This window comes from Artibeus jamaicensis, unplaced genomic scaffold (assembly GCF_021234435.1).
Source record: "Artibeus jamaicensis isolate MK-2021 breed Jamaican fruit bat unplaced genomic scaffold, CSHL_Jam_final contig_519, whole genome shotgun sequence".
In the NCBI taxonomy this organism is placed as follows: Eukaryota; Metazoa; Chordata; class Mammalia; order Chiroptera; family Phyllostomidae; genus Artibeus; species Artibeus jamaicensis.
The window spans coordinates 9,149,383-9,172,027 of NW_026521871.1; the positions used below are offsets into that span (position 1 = coordinate 9,149,383).

The 22,645-nt window shown below is 39.0% G+C and overlaps 1 protein-coding gene across 7 annotated transcripts in view; it reads left to right on the plus strand.

The window, feature by feature from the left end:
- ARHGEF3 (Rho guanine nucleotide exchange factor 3) overlaps positions 1 to 22,358 on the plus strand; it is a 313,805-nt gene extending 291,447 nt beyond the window's left edge. For all 7 annotated transcript variants that reach the window (XM_037132091.2, XM_037132090.2, XM_037132095.2 and 4 more), the window contains 6 exons: positions 1,108 to 1,204; positions 1,363 to 1,439; positions 6,303 to 6,560; positions 14,034 to 14,204; positions 17,859 to 18,045; positions 20,150 to 22,358. In XM_037132091.2, coding sequence (XP_036987986.2) covers positions 1,108 to 1,204; positions 1,363 to 1,439; positions 6,303 to 6,560; positions 14,034 to 14,204; positions 17,859 to 18,045; positions 20,150 to 20,502 — 1,143 coding nt within the window. In that variant the 3' untranslated portion in view covers positions 20,503 to 22,358. The remainder of the gene's footprint in view (positions 1 to 1,107; positions 1,205 to 1,362; positions 1,440 to 6,302; positions 6,561 to 14,033; positions 14,205 to 17,858; positions 18,046 to 20,149) is intronic.
- Positions 22,359 to 22,645: the final 287 nt, after the last annotated feature.

Sequence of the window (22,645 nt, forward strand, 5' to 3'; positions counted from 1 at the left end):
TGACAGCAAACCTTCCTCAGAAACTTCCAGTGACCCGTTCCCCCCGGAACGGCCAGCCTTCAGGGAGGCTAAAATCCAGATTCCTTCATCTGATATTCACAGCTTCCTCAAAGAATCACAGGAGTGGAAAGATGCCTCCCTTATTTTAAGTGTACCTTAGTGCAACTTTCTGCTCATATGAAGTCCCATCTGTAACATTCCTGAGACATGGCCAAGACACTGAGTTTTAGGCAGGGTAGGAAGAAGAGGAAGACGGGGAGAGAACATTGAACTCTAGTAGATAGCTCGCTCTTCACAGGGGCAACTCCTTCCTGCATCAAGATTTCCCAAACTCAAGCACCTTTAGGATGTTTAACTGCCATTCTTTTGCTTATGGTAGTCCTACCTTCTGGAAACCCTTCCCTTTCCTTTCAGCCATCCACATCTACTCCTCCTCTAGGAGTCAGCTCAAATCTCAGTTTATTCTTCAACAGTATTTACTGCCTCTTTCTCTAGGCCAAGCAGTTCACCTTTAAAGTCTCCCTTGACCACTCCAGCTTTCACTCTCACCCTCTAGAACAGTTATGATTTGGTAGCTTTTTGCTGCCATATGACATCTTATATTTTTAATCTTCAACTATTTTTTAAACATATTTAAATTTCCATGTGTTTTTTTTTACTTTCCAATTAACTTTATAAATCTCCTTGAAGGCAGGGACTATGCCATTGAGTCTTTGTAGTCTATCACAGTGTCCTGGGAATAATTGTATATTCTTATTGTTTATCCTTAATAAGAAATGTTAATGAAATTAATGTTTAAAACATACAAATCAAATCTGCTCTATACTTAGGATTCGTGCCCTTTTCTAGATGTATGACGTACTTTGTAAGGCTCTGTAAAAATCTAGTTTGGTTTGTCAAAACCACGAAAAGCCCAGACAGTGCTGGGTTCCCATCTCTCCCCGCCACACCCCACACCCGTCTGTTGTTTCTGCAGCATTATTGGAGAAGCTGGTGGGCAGAGCCAGATATTTCATGATTCTGTAGGGCCCCTCAGAAGCCATTTGCATGAACTGTTTACTTCCCCTGATTTAAATGTGTGTTGCCATCTCTGTGGTTCCTATGCAGGCCTATCATGACCCCATGCTGAAACTCTCCATAATGACAGAACAGGAGTTGAATCAAATTTTTGGAACACTGGACTCTCTAATTCCTCTACATGAAGGTATAATTTTATTCCCAGAACGAGTTTTGACTTGTAGCCTTAATTGAGTTGTCTTATACAAGTCATGATTATATAATAATGTGAGTAACCCAGAATCTACTTCCAGCCTTGTTCATATTTAAATGCCTAACAAAATACTTGTTCTCTTTGTTTACCAGAGCTCCTTAGTCAGCTTCGAGATGTCCGTAAGCCTGATGGCACAACTGAACACGTTGGTCCTATCCTCGTGGGCTGGGTGAGAAAAGTTCTCTGGTCTTAATGGAAGATTAACATAAATATTTTATATGAAGTTTCATTTTAGCTTGACTTTTTTCTTAGCACACACTGATTTCACACTAGAAAAAAAGCAAATTCCTAGTAAAATTTATCATTATAGTTAAGCTTTATATCTTAAAGCAAGGCAAAAAATTTTTATTACAAATTTACTGCATTTAAAGAGAACATGCCTTTTTGCAATAAAATAAATTAAGATTAGTTAATGTTCAATTCAGGCCTATTACTAATAGAATTATTACTAATTCTATCCCAGTAAAAATGTAGGGACATATACCTGTCCATCATCATGCAAAAGCTTTTATCAGGCCATCAAAACACACTCATGGTCAAGTGTAGTTTCATAAACAAGTGATAAGTAAATGCTATTCATGTTTAACATATATCTGAGCCTGAGTAACTTCAGAGGAGACCTGAAGTCTATGCTGAGTACTATGCTGAGTATTCATCCCAGTTCATAACTCCTTTCCTTTCCTAATTAAAGAAATCAGCTGTGACCTAAATTTATGGTCCTGGGATGAATTTGTGTTTTATTAGGCACATAGGTGGTTGTTCAATTGTCTGATTTATCGTAGACCAGGCACGTACTCTCTATTTTGCCACAGTCCTCATCACTCCTATGGTATGCTTCTGTCTCCTTCTGTGGGTACTTGAGTGTTCCACCCCAGTTCCGGGGGTGTTTTCCATTGGTTATGAAGCAGGTAACAAAAATGGATTATTTTGATGACTTCTTCCAGGCAGGATTAGGTCTCTCATCCTTCAGACCCACACAGTGGTCTAGAAAAATAGACAGATAGTGCCCCAACAGCAAGTATTACAGTCATTTCGTTGTTAGAGAGTGTTGTGAAGGTTATAAATTCTATTCACCACGTGAGTTCTCTTTATCCAGTTCCATTTTTACTTGTATTTTAACCTTCCTAAAACCCTGTAATTCCTAAATTTTGACAGTGATCCCTTGCATTAACTTATGCTTCTCAATTACTGCTTTTCTTCAGAACTTTGAAGGTTTCATGACTTAGCTAGCTTTAGTTCAGGAGTCAATTTTAGCACTGAGGCTGAAATATCCCAAGGGTTTCTGAAAGGCAAGTAATGTTCTAAGATGAATAATTTAGAAAATGTGCTTTAATAATTCAGGAGAGGTCATTCATCTTATATTTTTGACTTTCATTTTATTATAAGTCATGGTAGATGTTTTAACTTCTTTAGTCCACAAAGAAATTTTTCTAAAGAGTAATACAGCTAGAGACAGAGAAGGTGTAATGAGAAGTGGGGGTGTGCCTCACTGTGCTTAAACTTCTGAGTCTGTGGACTGCTTTGATGGGAGCCAAGGGGACAATGAGGCCACAATCCAGAATTAGCATGGCAACTGCCCTGTTTCTGATCAGATGGCAGTATAGAACTACATGGTTTCCTTAGACACCAGTATACAAATTGTCACTTCGTACCAGAAGCAAAACTGTAGGCATTTGCCTTTCTATTAATTTTTTTCTGAATGAAATGTTTGTTGCTTTTACTAGAAAATTGGTTTGATCTGGAGGGGTAGCTTTCACCATCCTGTTCTGTACATACCCAAAAGAAGGGAGACCATGCTGCCTGGTTGCTATCTGGACCCTTCAGACATCAAATAGGGACTTGCAGCTTGAGGAGCAGCCTAAAATTAAACAACTGGCCCATTGTTACCAGACCCCATGAGAAACAGTCCTTATTTATCAGGCCTGACGAGCTATTAAATGTTTTCCCTCTTTTAACTGCAGATGTGTTTGTGTGGGCGAGAACTGTAAACCAAGGGGTACATCTGTTTGAGTTCTGGTCTTTTTAACAGAACAAAATAAACATCTTAGTGGGCTTCGAATGAAAAAAGTCAGAGCCCATTTGACCCATGAAAAATTGATTTATTTCCCCCCCAAAGGAAAAAGTAGAAAAAAATAAAAACAAATCTTTTAAACAAGTGAGCCCCCCAAGTGGGTCAGCCCTGGCCAGTCCTTTCGACCTTAGAATGAATCAGTTACTTTTCCTTTGAAGACCTTAAACAGAGTGGTGATTTTCTTCTTTCAAGAAATCACCCTGGTTACTGAGGATCACTCTCCCTGATGGGTCAGCCTGCTCTCATTGGCCTCCCCTGTCATAAAGAAATAACTTCCCAAGTGACTTATCTTTGTGCTAATGTTTTTTTCAGTAATAAAATAATTTATAAGCTCTTCAGTAATAAAATAATTTATAAGCTCAAATTAACTTGGGTTCTAATTAAAATTTAATTCTAAAGAAAGAGGCAGGGTACATGGAAGTGTATAGATTTGTTCTGTCACTTTTCACAATGTCAGGGAGATAGAAAGAATTTCTAAAAAAAAAGTGAGAGTTTCCCTCATAAATTCTTTCTTGATAGTCTATTTAAAGAGATGGTGAGTTCAGAGCTTTGGGGATAGGACGTGGCGAGAACACTCTTCAAACTGGTTTTGTCTGCAGCCGAGCAAGTAGTTTTGCTTCTCTAAACCACAGTTTCTCCAATAAAAATATTCTAGGGATAGATAGTAATAATAGCTAGAACTTACTGATTCTTAACCAGGAGCCAAGCTCATGCTACACTATTTATCTGCCTTATTTCATTAGAGGAAAGGAGGACGTGTGCATTTTGTAAGTGGAGAAACTGAGGCTCAGAAAGATCACCTTACTAATAACTGTCGGAGCTAGGCTTTGAACATGATTCTCCCTGGTTCCCGGATCATTCTTCTTAACCACTGTGCTATGTGTTGCCTCTCTCATTTCATATAAGTACATGTGTATGTAGTTGCAAACCAACATGTGTACATTCTTCATTTCCGATTTAGTTATAGATCTCCTGTGGTCTTCTCTAATCAGTGGGCTGAGCCAATAGCCTTTCAGGTCATGCCCAGGAAATGAGCACCCTGTTAGGTGTGAACACAGGACCAGAGGTGGATTTGGTTGCCATGGCAGCAGGGCTGGCAGGATCACAGATAGTAATGGCCCATTGACAGTGAGCAGCAGTGTCTTTGGGGGTTTCTCACTAGTTTACACCCAATGATTACTGCCGATTTGTCTCTCTATAATGAAAACATTGGACATTTCCAGGTCTCTTTAAGAGACAAGGAAGTGGAAATGAAATTGGGAGGGGCTAAGGCTCATTTTAATTAACTCTGAAAATCTAAATTACTAGCCACAATACCACATCTGGAGGGGGTTGTGTCAGTACCAATTATCATTATTTTATTTTATTTTTTTATGCTTCTTCATAGAATCTTTTTTTAAATTTTTGTTTAGTTATTTTTCAAGTACAGTTTTCTGTTCATTTCCCCCATTCCAGCCCACCCCTCCCCCATGCACCCCACCTCCCTCCCATTTCTACCCCCCTTAGTTATTGTCCCTGTGTCCTTTATACTTGTTCCTCCAAATCAATTATCATTACTTTAAATACAAGTTTGAGGAAAGAATTTCTGCAGCTCTTTTTTTTTTAAAATACAAATAGGGGTTTTTCATAACATGTAAGGAAGGTAGACATTTCCAAGGAATGTTAAACTCAACAGTGAACTTTTAAAACATTACTTCCTTGGCATCTTTTTCTGGTTTAAGTCACTGAGAAAATAATTTCAGTAAGATATGTAAAAGAAGCAGCAGAATATTTAAACTTTGACCCATGTTCAGATGCTGCCACCATTTATTTTTAAGCTGTGTTCCCAAACCATCAAATATTACCTAATCTGGTAATCCATTAACACACATTATTTGTTCATTCAGAATGCAAACTTTGCTGTATCATAAGCCCAGTGCAAAGTACTGAGGTTGCAGACATGTATTGTACTGAAGCCCCTGCAGAGCAGGTGTTGCGGTGAATGTGGCTTTGTAATCCCAGGGAGAGAAGCACACAGCAAGGCCGTTGAGTGCATTTTATTGCCTCAGTTAACATTCAGTAGCTGACAGCCCATGGGTTAGGAGACGTGGTCTTGGGTGCCAGTAAGAGGAAGGAGTGGAAAAGGGAGATGAGCAACCCTTCCCCTGAGTCTCTGACTGTTTGCATGATTTGACTGATGGATTATGTCAGAGAAATTAGTATTTTGCTGGAAGGGAGATAGTGGAGTTATAGTGTTCCAAAATTTTTAAGCTTAAATTGCTTTTTGCATGGTATTATGATGTTAACCATTGGGTAGAGCCAAGGATGATTTCTGGCCTGTCAGAACTAATTTAAAAGATTTTACTAAATGCTTCTTGCATCTAATTTTTTACTAATTGTACTTTTGCTTTAAGTTCTTGGCGTTCTTTATAATTGGTCTGCCTTGGACTCAGTTAACCTTAGGCTCACGTAGAGGTGCTTGCACCAAGCCATGCTGAGGGCTGGGCTGTGGAGTCTGAATCCTTGCTTTCTTTTATGCCACAAAGTGTTTTAGATATATTTCTTATGAATAATTTTTAAAGAAACTCTTTTTTTTTTAAATAGGAAGTTTTCTCCATCCCAGATACTTTTGGAAGTCTAGGAAAATCCTAAACTTATATGCATATGAAATTATTTTAGTTCTTTTGTTTCTAGCTTAGACTGGCCAAAATGCAAACAAATTAGGACAGGGATCTAAACAATCAAGAAAATAAACATATAACTAAGAGAATTAGTTTGTGCAAGTAAACCACCCCCTAAAAAAACTGTTCATTACCTGCCATTTTGAAGATTCCATTGGTCTATATCCTCCAGCCTTGCAGATGAACAGTGTTGGCCAGGCCTAGAGACCTGTTCAGGTTTTGTTCCATCCCAGCAAGCGATGTTAACTTGTAGCTTCAGTTGTTTTAACACTCCAACCTTCTTCTGACATTCCTTTCTCAGCTGCCTTGTCTTAGCTCCTATGACAGCTACTGCAGCAATCAAGTAGCCGCCAAAGCTTTGCTGGATCACAAGAAACAAGATCACAGAGTCCAGGATTTCCTCCAGCGATGTTTAGAATCCCCCTTTAGCCGCAAACTTGATCTCTGGAATTTCCTTGATATTCCAAGAAGCCGCCTGGTAAAATACCCTCTGCTTCTTCGAGAAATCCTGAGGCACACACCAAATGATAACCCAGATCACCAGCACCTGGAAGAAGCTGTAAGTTTGTTTCTTTCTCTCTTGCCGTGATGTTTCTCTGTGTAATGGTAGAGAATTAGGTAAATGGGTGAATGAAGGGTCCTTGGGTGCACAAGATTCAGGAATCTTGGACTCCAGATTTGGCTGTGCCATCAACCATGTTTTAATTTTGCAAGTTACTTCTCTCTCTGCCTCACTTTCCTAACCTATAACATACAGTCTTTACATGAAATGCACTCTGCCGTCCCTTTGGGGTTTTTTTCAAATTTTATTGATTATGCTTTTATAGTTGTCCCAGTTTTACCCGTTGTCTCCCACTCCACTCAGCACCCTCCCAATTCCCTCAAGCAAACCCCACACAATTGTTCATGACCATGAGTCATGCACATAAGTTCTTTGGCTACTCCATTTCTTATATTGTTCTCAACATCCCCATGGCTATTCTGTAACTGCCTGTTTGTACTTCTTAATTCCCTCACCTTCTCACCCATTCTCCCCTTCCCCCCTTACATGTGGCAACCATCAAAATGCCCTCTGTATCCATGAATCTGTCTTTGTTCTTGTTTGCTTAGCTTGTTTTTTAGATTCAGTTGTTGACAGGTATGTATTTATTGCCATTTTATTGCTCATAGTTTTGATCTTCTTTTCTTAAATAAGTCCCTTTGACATTTTATATAATGATGGTTTGGTGATGATAAGCTCCTTTAGTTTTTTCTTGTTTGGGAAGCTCTTTATGTGCCCTTCAATTCTAAATGAGAGCTTTGCTGGGTAGATCAGCCTTGGCCGTAAGTCCCTGCTTTTCATGACTGAATATTTCTTGCCTGTCCCTTCTAGCCTGCAAAGTTTCTTTTGAGAAATCAATTGACAATCTTATGGGAATTCCCCTGTAGGTAACTAGCTGCATTACTCTTACTGTATTTAAGATTTTCTCTTTCTCTTTAACCTTTGGCATTTTAATTATGCTATGTCTTGGAGTGGGCTTCTTTGAATCCATCTTGTTTGGGACTCTCTGTGCTTCCTGGATTTTCACATCTATTTCCTTCACCAAATTAGGGAAGTCATCTTTCATTATTTTTTCAAATAGATTTTCAATTTCTTGCTCTTTCTCTTATTCTGGCACCCTTATGATGTGAATATTGGACCTCTTAAGGTTGTCCCAGAGGCTGCTTACACTATCCTTGTTTTTTTTTCTTCTTTTTCTTATTTTTCTTGTTGGTTGTTTTTTGCTTCCTTATGTTTCAAATCAGTGATTTGATTTCTTGGCTTTATTCACTCTACTGTTGTTTTCCTGAAACAACTGTTACTGTTATTTCAATTTTTATAGAAATAAAAATTGTTTTTTATTTCAGTTAGTGTAACCTTCATTTCTTACTGGATCTTTTATATGCATTTATGGTCCTCACTAAGTTTCTTGAGCATCCTTATAACCAGTGTTTTGAATTCTGCATCTGATAGATTACTTATCTTCATTTTGTTTAGTTCTTTTTTCTGGAGTTTTGATCTGTTTTTTCACTTGGATCACGTTTCTTTGTCTCTTCATTTTGGCAGCCTCCCTGTGTTTGTTTCTATTATTAGGTAGAGCTGCTATGACTCCCCATCTTGGTATCATGGCCTAATGTAGTAGGTATCCTATAGGGACCAGTGGCAAAGCCACCCCTGTCACCCAAGCTGGGTGCTTGGTGTACATTTGTGTGGATTGAGCCTTGGTTGCTGTTGGCAGGTCAATGGGAAGGATTTACCCAGGTCAGTCAGTTGCAAGGATTGGGTGTGACCACTGCCCACCAGCCTCCTCCCTCCATGGAGGTTCAGTTAGCAGGGGCAGGATGGTCATGGTCTGACATGGTCTGTAGCTGTCCACTGGCTGTACAGACCCTGGGATTTCCCTGATGGTGCAAGCCAAGGTCAGCCCCCACCTATGTTTTGCCTGGGACCACCCTGCCTGAGCTATAGAGCAATCTGAGATGGCTGCTGCTAGTGCCATGCCTGGAGCCATTTAGCAAGGGACTGGGATCTCACTGAGACCAGCTGTTGCTTATTTAAAAGGATTTAGGAAGTTGTGAAGCTTGAGCCAAGACTAGCCTTTCATAATAGAAAAGCTACTGTTTACAGCTGTAAGTTGGGTGGGACAGAGCCTCAGGGGATCTCCAGGGTGGAACAAACAGTGTTAGCCAGGTTGATGGAGTCTCAGATATGGCTCCTGCCCACCAGCTCTGTGATTCTACCCGCCTTTCTGTCTGGGAGAAAGCTGTCTCCTAGCTCTTGTCTTGATGCCAGCCACTTCAGTTCCTCACTGTGTGCAACTGGTGCCTTTCAAACTGCTACCCTGGTGTTTGAGCTCAAAGGGAGTGAGTCTGAGTCAGTTCGTGTGTGAGTTCTTTAAGAGGACCTGCTTGGGACTCCAGAGGTTTCTTCTACAGACTCAATCCCCCCTGGTATCTTCCTGGTACTGGTACCGGTACTGTGGGCTGGGGGAACTGGTGTGGGGCTGGGACTTCTCACTCCCAAGATATCCCTCCCAAATTTGTATCCACCACACATGGATATGGAACTAACCCATTCTGCATCTCTACCCCTCCTACCAATCTGAATGGATGTGGTTTAATTCCTTAACTGTCAGACTTCTTTTCAACTCAATTTCTGCCAGTTCTGAGTGAAGGTTGTTCTATAATCTAGTTGTGCTTCTGATGTGGTTGTGTGAAGAGGCAAGCTGCCATCTTGTCTAAGGTCCCTTTGATTCTAAAAGGTTTTTTATTCTGTAGCTGTTTGTTACCATTGCTGTCAAGGTTAAGATCTTAGAGATCTTAAATTGAATAACTTTGTATAGTTAGCAAATTGGAGTTGCCTTTTATCTTAGCCTCAAAGCCCATTTTTGAAGTCAACACCCCATTTAAGTTTCAGGTCTCATTGACCTCCAATTGCAGTGGGGACCTAGTCCTTCTCATCAGTGAATATTTATTGAAATGGGAAAATATGAGCTCTTCCCCAGCAATAAGAGAAGATCAGGAAAAATGGGGTCTATATCATGCAAATTTTGAGCATTCTGCCCAGAGAGCTGAGTTCTGACTGGGGTGCTCTGTGGGACAGGCAGAGGAGATGACAGGCCAGGAGGAGCAAATGGCCTGGGCAAAGGTGTGAAGAAATGACAAGACAGGTTCTGCCTGGGGAGTACAACACGTCAGTGAGCCTGAGGTGGAGCACAGTGTTGAGGAAACAGTAACAGAGAAGGCAGAGGATGGGGCTTATGTCTGATTATAGAGGGTTTTAAATATTGATTTGAGACATTATTTCTTTGTCATGTTTTGTTTTCTACATAGCTGGGATTCAGAGTTCAAATCCCAGCTCCATTGCTGACAGACTGTAACCTTGGACACATTGCTCTTCTCGTTTGTAGGACAGGGGACAGAGGAGGCAGAAACTAGGGACAGGAAGGCGAGTCTGGAGGGTGTCGCAGCTGTCCAAGTGTGCAGTCGTGGAAACCTGCTCAGGCAGGTGGCAGTGGGGAGGCTAAGGGACCAATTCACAGGGCTCGTTCTCTAACTGGATCTGTGACAGTGACAGAGTGAGGACATGCCTAGGTGGTTTGTAAATCAGAAGCCTTGAACCTGCTGAGCAAACTGCCTGTCTTTTCCCAAAGAAGGGTTTAATAATAAGTAGTAATAACAACAACAATAGTAGTAATACCTGCTGGCATTTCTTGAATACCTAGTAAATCAGCTTTATGTAATTGCCTTATAGGTATGTATCTTGTTTAATCCTCATAGTAACCTGTGAGATAAGTGTTCTTGTTAGGGCCATTTTCCAGATGAGGCTTGGGTGAGTAAAATAACTTGCCAGGTCCAGAGCCAGCAAGTGATGGAGTTGATGTCTCAACCTGTCAGTGTAGACTGAAAATCCTGTGCCTTTTCCACTTCTTTATGACCCTAACCATGGAGTTGAAAGCTTGGCCACTTTGAGCCCTGTAGCCTTTGGAACTACAGAAAGCTCTCTGTCCACCAAGTTTTGTGGAGAGGCCTCACTGGTGCAGAGCTGGGCCACATCCCTCCATGTAGCAATAGAGAAGAATGAGAAAAGGCATCCTGATTCATGAGGTGTCTGACACGCCCAACTCACACAGACCAGGCCCCCAGTTCAGCATAATGGGGACACAGGCACCAGGGATCAGGCCCATCTTACTTCATCACGGCAGTTTTTATTACTGGGAAGAGCGCTATAGCGTTGCCCCTTTTCCGTGTTTCATCCTGGCCAGTGTGTGGTCTGCGGGAATGGAAACAGGGAGCTCTCACTTAGTGTAAATAATTACTTTTTAAAGCACACAAGCCTGCTTAGACTTTTATTGTAAAGATTTCTTCTACTTAATATGCAGCACAAAAGAATAATACTGTGTAAAAAAAAAAACCACCCTGTGAGCTAAAGTTTGAATTTAAAAACAGACAAGAATGTGACTGTTTGCAATTTGAAAGCATGCACCAATTTCCCTGGTGCATAAAAGGTAATACTATTTTCAGAAGCTGACTCTGCATTTACTAATTCAGGCAGATTTTGTACCTGAGGCGTGATATACCTGCATTTAAAAATGTCTACAAAACAAGTCTTGTAAATGCTCATTTGCACAATATAGGCACTTTTTAAAAAAGTCTTTTAAAAATCCTGTAGCATTACTCCAGAGGAGCAGAAATATTTAGCCCTGTACTCTTGGGTATATCGTGAATGTTTGACCAACATAAAACCACATTACCAATGTAGCTTGACTTATATGTTCCCTGAATAAATTTTCCACCTATGCAAATTTTTTAAAAAGCAGAGAACTCCAAGTAAATTGCTTCTATACCAAGCATTCAGTCCTATGATTCAGATCTGAAAAAAGATTTTGCTTTTAATACAGTGCATAAACTGCCACATCATTATTAGAATTTCTTAATAGACTTTTGGAGGTCGATAGAAATTTCCCCTAAAAGAGAACTTAAAATAGAACTTCGGATACTCAGATATTCCAGGGAGCTGGTTGTTTAACATTTTAAATTCCTAGGACTGTTTCAGCGGGAAAGATCTTGCAGACCATCTCTCCCCTCTGCCCACCTGCCACTGTTCCCCCACTCCTTTAATAAAATCACTGAAATCAGTGGGAAAAACAGTCCTGTTTTCAATGCAACAGCAGTGAAGGCTGCTTTCTTGGTTCATGTCGGGAGCCTATGGGTAGATGATATTACCACACAAAGGACTAGACAGATGGAGCTTTCAGATTCCACGCTGAGAATGATGACTTTAGCATATGCGGGCCTGATCCCTGATCTGTACCAGGTACCTCTCATCACCTTCCTTTACCAGTCCCTTTCCTTTAGTTTGATCAGAGATGCAACAGTAAATTTAATTTAAATGTACAACTACTATAACTGTTTGCTGTTGGCTATCTGCTATATTTCTCTTTTTGCTCCCTGAAATTCTGTAAAATAAATTCTCTCAGGAACCAGTGCAGAAAGATTAGACTCTGCTCTGCTGGTGTGCAGGTGGTGTGCAGGTGAATATAAATACAAAATAATATTTTTAATAAAGCCATTCAGAGTTACTATTGTAAATGTACTCAGAGAATATGGAATGACACTGACGATTTCCATTGTTTTGTCTCTTTATACTTTTTCAAGCACTGGAGAAAGAAGCACAATTTGATAGTAGTCACTGTGGTATTTGTGTTTATTAACCTTCATGTGATAATGCCAGCTCCTCAGTTCCTGAGTTAAATTAGGAAATGAATGCATCTTTATGCCTGTAGTATACCTTCTTTCTGGTTTCCTGGATACTTGCAGGAAACTCAAAAAATTGACTCACGTTTACTGGTTAATGTTAGCTGCCCAGGTATACTTAGTGATAATTAACTTTGGAGTCATAGCAATTAATGCTAAGATCTTTAAAAACAAGGAAAAAATATAGACTCTACAACATATTAAAAATGTAGTAAAGTAAAAGGATAAAGTAGACATGAAGCAATTGCTCAGATATCTCCCATACATTTTAAGCTTCTTGAGGATAGAGACCCTCTCATTTCTTTGAATGCCACCACCTACTTTAACAATGAACAGATGCTCAACAAAAATTACTGAATTAAGTTGAAGGATGAATCATAGCTTTAGCATATTTTGTGAAATTTATTTTTTTGTTTGTTTTTGAAGGTAACAGTAAATAATCAGTCATCTTTGAAAATAAAGAGGGGGGGAAAGAAACAGAAAGTTTGTATACTAAAGTGTTCTATTATTACTTATTTTGTGTTAATAAAACAAATGAAAGGTGATGCATTCTATAACTGTACACCTGAAACCTATATATAATTTTACTAACCAGTGTCACTCCAATACATTCAATAAATAATTTTTTAAGATTTTAAACTCAATTTCATAGAATTTCTATTTAATATTATGTTGATATAAAAGGCCAGAAATATTCTTTTATAACACAATGGCTCTGTATTTTTTTAAATATTTTATTGATTATGCCATTACAGTTGTCCTATTTTCCCCTTCATTCCCCTCCACCCCCTCTCCCACCATCCCCCCTTTAGTTTATGACTGTATTTTTTAAATAATGTGTTTTTCAATTATCAAAGTAGTGCTACCACCAAAATAGGAAATAGAGAAAAGAATAAATAATCTTTGAAACTCTTAATAGCTACAAAAGTGTGTAGATTATGTATCTGTTCATAGGATGCCGTCACTAGGCCTCACATCATCAGAACAAATGCCCACTGATCGTGTCTCAGTGCCATACTCTTTGTTTTGTTTTGTTTCACTTCATTTTGTACTAACAACATTGCATCACCATTGCTTTGAAATTTCTCAACCCCCTAACTTCTTCACATGGGCTATAGGCACGGGCATCATGTATATAATTTTAGGAAATGTGCACCCTGGACCTTAGTAGCTGTGAGTCCTGCACATCGAAAATGCAACTATATATATATATATATATATATTTTAAAGATCTTTGAAAAAATTTTTTTAAATTTATTTATCTTTAGAAGGGAAGGGAAGGAGAGAGGGAGAGAAATATCAATGTATGGTTGCTTCTTGTGCATCCCCTGCTGGGAACTGGCCCCTGCTGGGAACTGACCTGCAACCCAGGCATGTGCCCTGACTGGGAGTTCGCAGGCCCATGCTCAATCCACTGAGCTACACCAGCCAGGGCCTGAAAATGGTACCTTATATCTTATCCTTTCAGATAAAATTACTGCTTAACATTAGTTTTATATGTAATGCAGATACTCGTATGTGTGTACAAATAAATATATGTGTATGTATATCCACATGTGTATGTATGTAGATGGGTAGGTAGATACAGTATATTAAAGGCCTTTATTTTTCCCTTTTACCAGAGTGGCCACTTAGATAACAGAATCTCAGAATTAGATCCAGGCCCATCTTGGCAATTTTGTAGGCTGAGCCCCTGGGTCTTGTTGGTATGGGTGATTTGCTTACATTCCTCGTACTTTCTTTTTTGTTTCCATAGATAAACATCATTCAGGGAATTGTAGCAGAAATCAACATCAAGACTGGGGAATCTGAATGCCGTTATTATAAAGAACGGCTTCTTTACTTGGAAGAAGGCCAGAAAGACTCCCTGATTGACAGCTCAAGAGTACTGTGTTGTCATGGCGAACTGAAGAACAACCGGGGCGTGGTGAGTGGTGGCTCCCCTTCAGTGGTCTCATCCTGGGCCTCCCCCAACACTTAATCCACTTGATGCTGGCCTTCTGTTACTGTGGTTTTTCTACCCAGGTTCACATTCTTTAGACAAAAGTGGCTTTTCTCATGTCCTTTGTGTCTGAGAATGCCATATATATAGATATGTGTAATCATATAGGTGTTAATATACATTTATATATTATATAGTTCTAATTTCTATATATTACATATTATAAATACATGTGTTTCTGGTGTCTTCTGTCAGAGAATCCCATATACATGGATATGTATAATTACATATATTTTAATATACACTTATATATTATATAGTTCTAGTTTCTATATAAGTAATATATTACAAATATATGTGTTTATAATTTATAATATACATTATAAATACATGTCTTTATAATTTATGTGTTATATAAAGTATATATTATACATGTATTTTAAAATTTCATGACCAGTCCATAGTCAGAAAGAATTTTGGAAACCAACATAGAGTTGCCAACCTTTTATTTTGTTTGATCCTGACCTTCAAAAACAAACACAGAACAGTTATCTCCTCCCACTTTGGTATCAGGAAACAACAGGTGATCCCAGAGAAACAGTTCATAAATTGAATGCATCTAGCTTTGTGGGAAACCCTGCTCTCTCTCAGGAATTGGTACCCACCTACAAGACTGACATTGTCCGTATCTTCTGTTATACCACATGCTCTTTTAGAGTGAACACTGTGCCTTGTTAGTCTCCAGCACCTGTTATGGGGACCTGGCACATGCAAAGGCACTCAGTGATATCAGGTGAATGAGTGGGTGAGTGAATGAATGAGTGAATGCCTGTATAAAGAAAGGATGGATTTGAATTATATGAGAGTTCAAGATTCATTCAACTCACAAGGTTATTTCTATGTATAGCCAGTAGAAATGAATGCTAGTATAAATGTTATATATCATAATTTTTATATATTATAATGTAAAATATATTTTATGTAATATATAAATTGTATTATATGTGATATATATATTTTTAATTTTATTTAGTTATTTTTCAGGTACAGTTTTTTGTCTATATGTGATATATATTTAAATTGAGTGTTGAGAAAGAGTCTCCACTTTGACTATATTTTATCTTCAATATCTTGGCATAAAAGCTAAAACTACATTGAAGAGTTCTTAATAAAGCTGTGATGACTCAGGGGACACCATTTTGACCTGGACTGTGAAGTGGTGTTTAAGAGCAGGCTTGGAAATGTTCCTTGAAATCATTGAGTACATGTCACAGCCCCTATGATCAGTGCTGCTGGATTCACCCAGCTGGTGGAGCAGTGGAAATGAGACCTGTCACAGGCCACTGCTTGAGAAGTGTTTCTCTTTAACTAAGGGAGTGACTAATTGCTAGGGAGTGACCAACTGGTAAAAAGCTTCATTCTGCTTCTTGCTGATTTTTGGAAAGCACTGGTAAACTTGTAACGTTGGATGCTCTGGCTCCTTGACTGTTCTTTCTTGGAAGGCCTGTGAGACATAGTTGGAAAGATGCATTGCTCCGTAAGATGAGAGCCTGTTCTCTTTCTGTCCATCAGTTAAAGATGAGACTGGTTGAATGGGTCCAGGGCATTAAAGATGAACTCTAGTTCATATGGCAGGCTGTCAAATTTTTTAAAACAACGATAGTAGTTGGAGTGAGAGGTTTGTTTTAGATTCCCCCCCCCCCCCGCCCCAGTAGAATTGTAGAAGTCTTCATAAACAAAGTCTTGTGTGAAGACAAGAGCTCAGTCGTTTGAGGACAAAAAGAAGCAGAAAGTAAGAGGAATCCTTAGTGAATTTTCCTAAGCAAGGGATAATAAACCCTAAAGGGTCCCAGATAATTTTAGTTCGAACTGCCTACCTTGGCTAGCAGATGGATTAAAGTAGAAAAAATATAAATATCTCTGATAATGTTTAGTGTGTACAACAACCAACCCCTTCTCTCCCTTGCCCCCAAAAGAAAAGTTTTAACACATTCTTTGTATCATCTCTCACCTAAAAAAGCCCTTAACTTGGTTATTTTGTATTTTACTGTGTTTTTCAGCTATTTTAAATGCATATTAAATCATTCTGATAAACAAAATCTCACTCCCCCACCCCAATACAGAATTATGATTTGTGTTTCCTCCAGCCAACATTTAGTTGAGCTTTAGTTTCTGGAGTTTTAGAGGGGTGTGTGTGCCTCTCTGTCTGTCTATGTATCTGTCTTGTCTGTCTGTGGTAGGGTAGGGGCGGGTCTCATTTCTTCCAAATATCAAATTATCTGATAATGCTGAATGTGCTTCCTCTGCCCCATATCAAGATTCTAGATGGGTGAAAAAGGTGAAGGGGAATAAGGTACAAACTTCCAGTCATAAAATAATTAAGTCACGGCATACAATGTACAGTACGGGAAATATAGTCAATAATATAATTTTGTATGGTGACCCGTAGTTACTAGACTTAAGGTAGTAATCACTTCGTAAGATATATGTGTCAAATCACAATGTTGTACACCTAAAGCCAGTGTGATATTGTACATCAACTATACTTTAATAACAAAGAAGATAAGATGCTACCAGGAACAAGTTTGTGCCAATAATTTTTAAAATGCATCTGAAAAACTGATTCAAGAAGAGAAATATACATATTATTCTATAACAAAAAAAATTCCAATGTGACTTTCTACCCCTGTTCTTTTGGTTTCCTCTTCAAGACCCTTAAGATGACAATCCCAAATATTTCCACTAGAAAGCCAGAACCCAGCTGCAAAGTTGTGGATTTTTTCGCTTCAATTCCTCAGCATTCCAAATAGTGAGAAGAGTCTGGTGTATGGAATTTAATGGAGCCAATTTAGCCCCTTTCCACCCAGCAAAATTGTTTTCATGATGTAATTTGACACAAGACTTTATTTTTGAGATTTTCTTTTTGCCCACAATACACACATCAGTCTTCAGCCTTTTAAGTACAACCTCTTCAGAGAACTGACATTCTGATGAACTTCACTGAGAAGGACAACTTCTTTGATCTTTTTTCTTTGTGGCTGTGGCAGCATGCTCTATTTTCCTCAGAACGGGCAGTGTTCCAAATTGGAGTGCCCGGATGAAGCTGACAATCAGCTCTGTGGTTAAAGGAACAAGGTTTTTTGTTTTTGTTTTTTGAGTTTGGGAAGCAAAGATTATTAGGCTTTGATATACCAATCTTATCCTTTAGAGACTATTGTTCATTTGATCTCTTAAAATTATATTGCATCATATAAACCAAAGCTAGGAAGGTACTAACTTCCCCCCCCCACTACCCCCTTTACTCTATTCCCCCTTTTCATTTTTTCTTATGGGAGCTAGCGCAGTACATGTCTGCAAGGTTCTGGACTGCAGTGTGAAGGCAGTCCTGGCTGTGGGTGTTTATGGGCAGAGAGGCCTTCTCCAGGGGACCCTAGGAAGGCACTCCTATAACAAAGGCAATGGATGCATCTGCAAATGCCTCAGACCTGCAGATGCCTGACTTCTGTTCACCTGGAGGTAGATTTGAGCCTAGAAGTGTGCAATCCAATGTGAACTTGGTACCTGCAGACCTCTTAGTCCAGTAATCAACTACTCTTTAGACTATTGCTTAGAGAGATTCTGTGGATTCTTCTCTTTTAGAAACTGCATGTTTTCCTGTTCCAAGAAGTGCTCGTGATCACCCGACCTGTCACCCACAATGAGCAGCTCTGCTACCAGTTGTACCGGCAGCCGATCCCTGTGAAGGACCTCTTGCTGGAAGACCTGCAGGATGGAGAAGTGAGGCTGGGCGGTTCCCTGAGAGGGGCATTCAGCAACAATGAGAGAAGTATGGATGACCATTTGTTTTGACCTGTTAAGGGTTTTGTGGCAGTGGTGGTTCAGAATGAGTGACTGGCTGGTGAAAAGAGAAGAGCCATGGTGTCGAAGTTGAAGTGCATTACAGTGCTATATGATCGCTTATTGGTTGTGTAGCTTTCTGTGAGCATCAGTTTTTCATCTGCAAAGTGGGAATGCATGCATACCTACTCCATAAGGTTGTTGTAAAGATTAAGTAAGATACTGCAAGTGAACCTGTCTGCACATAACTGGTGTTTCTTTTCTCTATATCTTTCTGTTGGATAAAAGCATGCTTAACACTAGATGGTCCCTATGTAGATACCAGTTGCATGGCTTCTGTAGTTGGGCTGCAGATTTGTCCCTAAAGAGATAATATGGTTGATTGGACTGAGGGTTCGTCTGTACTTACAAACCTGAACTGAATAAAGGAGTTAACCAAGAGAAGCTAAGATAACAATGTCTATCAAGTATCTTCTCTGTGTTAAGCACTGTTCTAGGCACTAGTACACAGTGGTGAACCAAACTACCCATATTTTGCAGTGTGTAATGCACACTTTTTTGCATAAAATAAGAGTGCACATTATACATGGGTAGTACTAATTCTGTATCTGTATAAATGTTTTTAATTCTTTTATTTATACTTATGCATTAAAAGTATAATTTTAGAAAGCAATAACAATATCCATAGGCAAAATAATACCCTGGAATACATTAATCAGTTTTGTTGCTAAGTATAAATAAATAAATAAATAAATAAATAAATAAATAATTGAATTAAAAACTTAAACAAAAGGTTTTTTTCTCTGAAAGTTTGGGCCAAAAATGTGAGTATCCATTATACATGGCAAAGTACGGTAAATTCCTTTCCTCAATGGAGCTTACATTGTGATGGATGAGATAGATGAGAAACATGAAATTCTGGGAGCTATTAAGAAAAGCTTGAAGCCGGAAGAGGATAGATAGAAATAGCAGTGGGAGATCTGTGTTAGATGAATTGGTCAGGGAAGTCTTCTTTGAGAAAGTGACATTTGAGCCTTTTGGGTTAACATTGGCATCATATTGCCAAAGTCATTAATATGTACTACCTCTTACCTACTAATCAGTCCCTCCACCCTAGTGATAGTAGTGGTAGTAGTAATTTATATTTCTTGAACACTGGCTATGTGCCAGGCATTGTATGAGGTCTTATGTGTATTATCACATTTATTCCTCATAATAACCTTATAAGGTAGGTTCTCTTTGTTTCACAGTATTTTGCGGGTAAGGAAACTGAGACATAGAGGAGTTAAGGTGCTTGCCCAACAGCAAAGAGTGGAGCCTGAATTTATCTTAAGTGGTGGTCCCCAGTCTTGACTATAAGGATCATGCAAGGGAACTGACTCAATGCAGATGCTTCTGTGAACCAAGCATTGCACATGGCATGTGGGGCCCATTAAATGCCAGTTGATATTGTTATTAAACTAAATAAAATGTCTTCCATATTGTGCTATATTGGTTTTTAAATGCACATAACTCCTGTTAAGGTAATTAAAGTGTAATTTTATTTTTTAATGAAACTGAATTTATAACAGCTCCGTGTCATTACATACTAAATAAAAGGGTACCATCATGTGGAGATTCATAGACATGTTTTGATGTCACAAAGAGCTTCTTAAACTTGCAAAAATCTTTAGCTTGAGGAAATTGTTGAAATTATAGACTATTGGGCACATCTTAGATGTACTGAATCCAAATCTCTAAAGGTGTAGGGCCCAAACATCTGTATTTTTAATAAGCTCCGCAGGGCATTTTGATAGGCACCCAGTTTGATAACTAGTACTTTGGGGTTCCCTGAAACATGACTTAATTTTTCCGGGCTGATATCCATTTGCTACCTTCTGAGGACAACTGAGCTAGACCTGTGTCAACTCTGTTTGATTGATAGTTGCTCTAGGCAATTGTTGAGCCATGTCCTGGATGAGTGAGACACATTTTGCAATCAGTTAGTAATGTCTGCACGAGTACTAGAGGTTAGTGTTACTACATATGTTATCTTTGGCCTGGGGGAATATATGACCATTGACCTTTTTTGTGGTTTTTTTTTTCATTTCTAGTTAAAAACTTCTTTAGAGTAAGTTTCAAAAATGGGTCCCAAAGTCAGACCCACTCACTACAAGCCAATGACACCTTCAACAAACAGCAGTGGCTCAACTGTATTCGTCAAGCCAAAGAAACAGTTCTGTGTGCTACTGGACAGGCTGGGGAGCTTGGTTCCGAGGGACCATTCCTGAATCCCGCCACTGGGAGCAAGGAGCCACAGGGAGAAACAAAACTTGAGCAGATGGACCAATCGGACAGTGAATCGGACTGTAGTATGGACACAAGTGAGGTCAGCATCGACTGTGAGCACATGGAACAGACAGACTCTTCCTGTGGAAATAGCAGGCACATTGAAAGCAATGTCTGACAGAAGCATGTACTTCTGGGATGTAGCCCTGTGTCCTACCTGTACAGTATTTGCATTCCACACATGGAACGGTTTGGAGAAGCACTTTTTAATACTTTTGTGACCATGTTGACCCAGTCTCTTGTATCTGTACCTTTGTCTCTAGTACTGTAACTGCCAATTTGTCTGTGTAAGCTGGCATCTGTAGCAACTGTTCTCCTGTATTGTATTTCACAAGTGTCTGGATGGATGAAGAGGTACTTGAACAAGTTATTTTCAAATGTCCTGCTGGCTTTAAAAGAAAAAGAAAACGAGTCTCTAAACTACTGTTTCATATAGATTCTTACAGAGCCCTTCCATGTTTCTCTAGTGCTTTTCTAGCTCTTTGATGCAGTAGCTGAAGGCACAGAATTTAGAGGGCCTTGCAAACAGGGCATGAAGAAGTCACTTGTGTACGAGGAGTCATTCATGCATTGTGATGGCATTTGAAGGAAAACCAGGAACGATCCATTGTTATAGTGAACTTGTTCAATGTTCTACAGCCAGAGAGCATGGAAACATCCCTGGAGATTCTGGAGGCTTAATTTTGCAAAGGAAGAACCACCCTCTTGACCTGGTAATGTCATTCAGTGCAAATTTGATGCAACAATCTATTAGGACACAAAATAGAGCATGACCTTAAAAGGACCAGCACAAAAACAGCTTTCAGCTCTAAACCTTAAACTGAAATGCGCATTGTACATGAGAGCCTCTGTCATAGTTGTTGGCTTGCCTTTCAGAGCCATTTCTAGCCTAAAACATCAGAATAGAACTCAAAGGGCCTGGGGAAACCTGGCAGGATAACAAGAAACCCCATCTTCATTGTGTTCCATCTGCCTACTCATATTTTAGAGCACGAATGAAGAGATGAGGAAAAAAGACTGAAACGGATTCAGTGACTCTGCTTATAGAAACAAGTGAGAAGGAAGAATTTGGAAGAAGTACTTCATGGTGACATGTGAGAAACATTAAAAGAAAAAAGTAAGGCCCAGCTGCCCTTCTGGAAACAGCCAGAGCCTTGGGGTCTTCTGCTCTGCTTTTGGGTCCTGAGTTTGCCATGTCTCAGTCTGTGCTGTAATCAACATCATAATTATATTCTCCAAAGGCCAACTTAATTAACTATGATTAATTAGAATCAGGTAGCCAAACTAGTATCTCTTTGTCCAGCCTTGATTTACAGTGCAGGGTGGGTCATAGACCTTAAAAAAAAAAGTTAACTGAATACACAGAAAAGCTCCCTGAGAGTGTAAATATTTGACCTGTGCAAAATTATACCCACACCAGCACGAGTAGTAATGATGCTAAATTATTGCCAAAAAAGTTTTTTTACTCTTCTGCGTCTTTCGAGTTTACATAAAAGAAAGCAGTAAATACTATGTTGTCGTTTTATTATGTACACCTAACTGTGTGTTCAGAGAAGCTGTGTGAAAAGATTTAGCAATATAAAAACAAGGTATATTGCTTATTTTTCAAAAACAAAAAAGATTGTGGTCAATTTTACCCTGTAAACATATTTCTGTATTTATAGATTTTAAACATGGTGAATTTTTTTTCTATTACAAGTTTATTTAAAACTGCTTTGTTTCTGAAGTTGTTACTGATTTAGTGAGTGAACCTGCTACAGCTAGAAGCAGAGAGAAACTGTCTGATGGTGGGGAAAAGAATGAATCATTCTTTGCAGGAGCCATCGGCCACTTCAGCCAGTGTGTTGAGAGAAGAGGTCCGTCAAGTGACGGCCTGTGGGAAGAAGTTAATGAATGTTTTGATGAAATGAATGTTTTTGTATAATGGCCTTAAACTTTTCTGGGAGCATTTCAAATAAATTGCATTAAAATGTTGTCCTGTTTGTATACAGTTTATGCCCTACAAACATCAAATTTTAACTATCTTCTGGGCGGTTTATAACTTTCAAATAGGGTACAGATTGAAATGAATGCTTTGCTTCAATCTATCAAAGCTTTTGCAGAACTCAATATTTCTAAGATCATTCTCTGCACATTCACTTAATTTATTCATTTTTAACAACTATATCTTGAATCTATACTATGTGTCAAGTGACAAGTCAGAACTGCTATAGAAAAGAAGTGTGGAAACTCACTGTTAGCATAGGTGACTTGGAGAACTT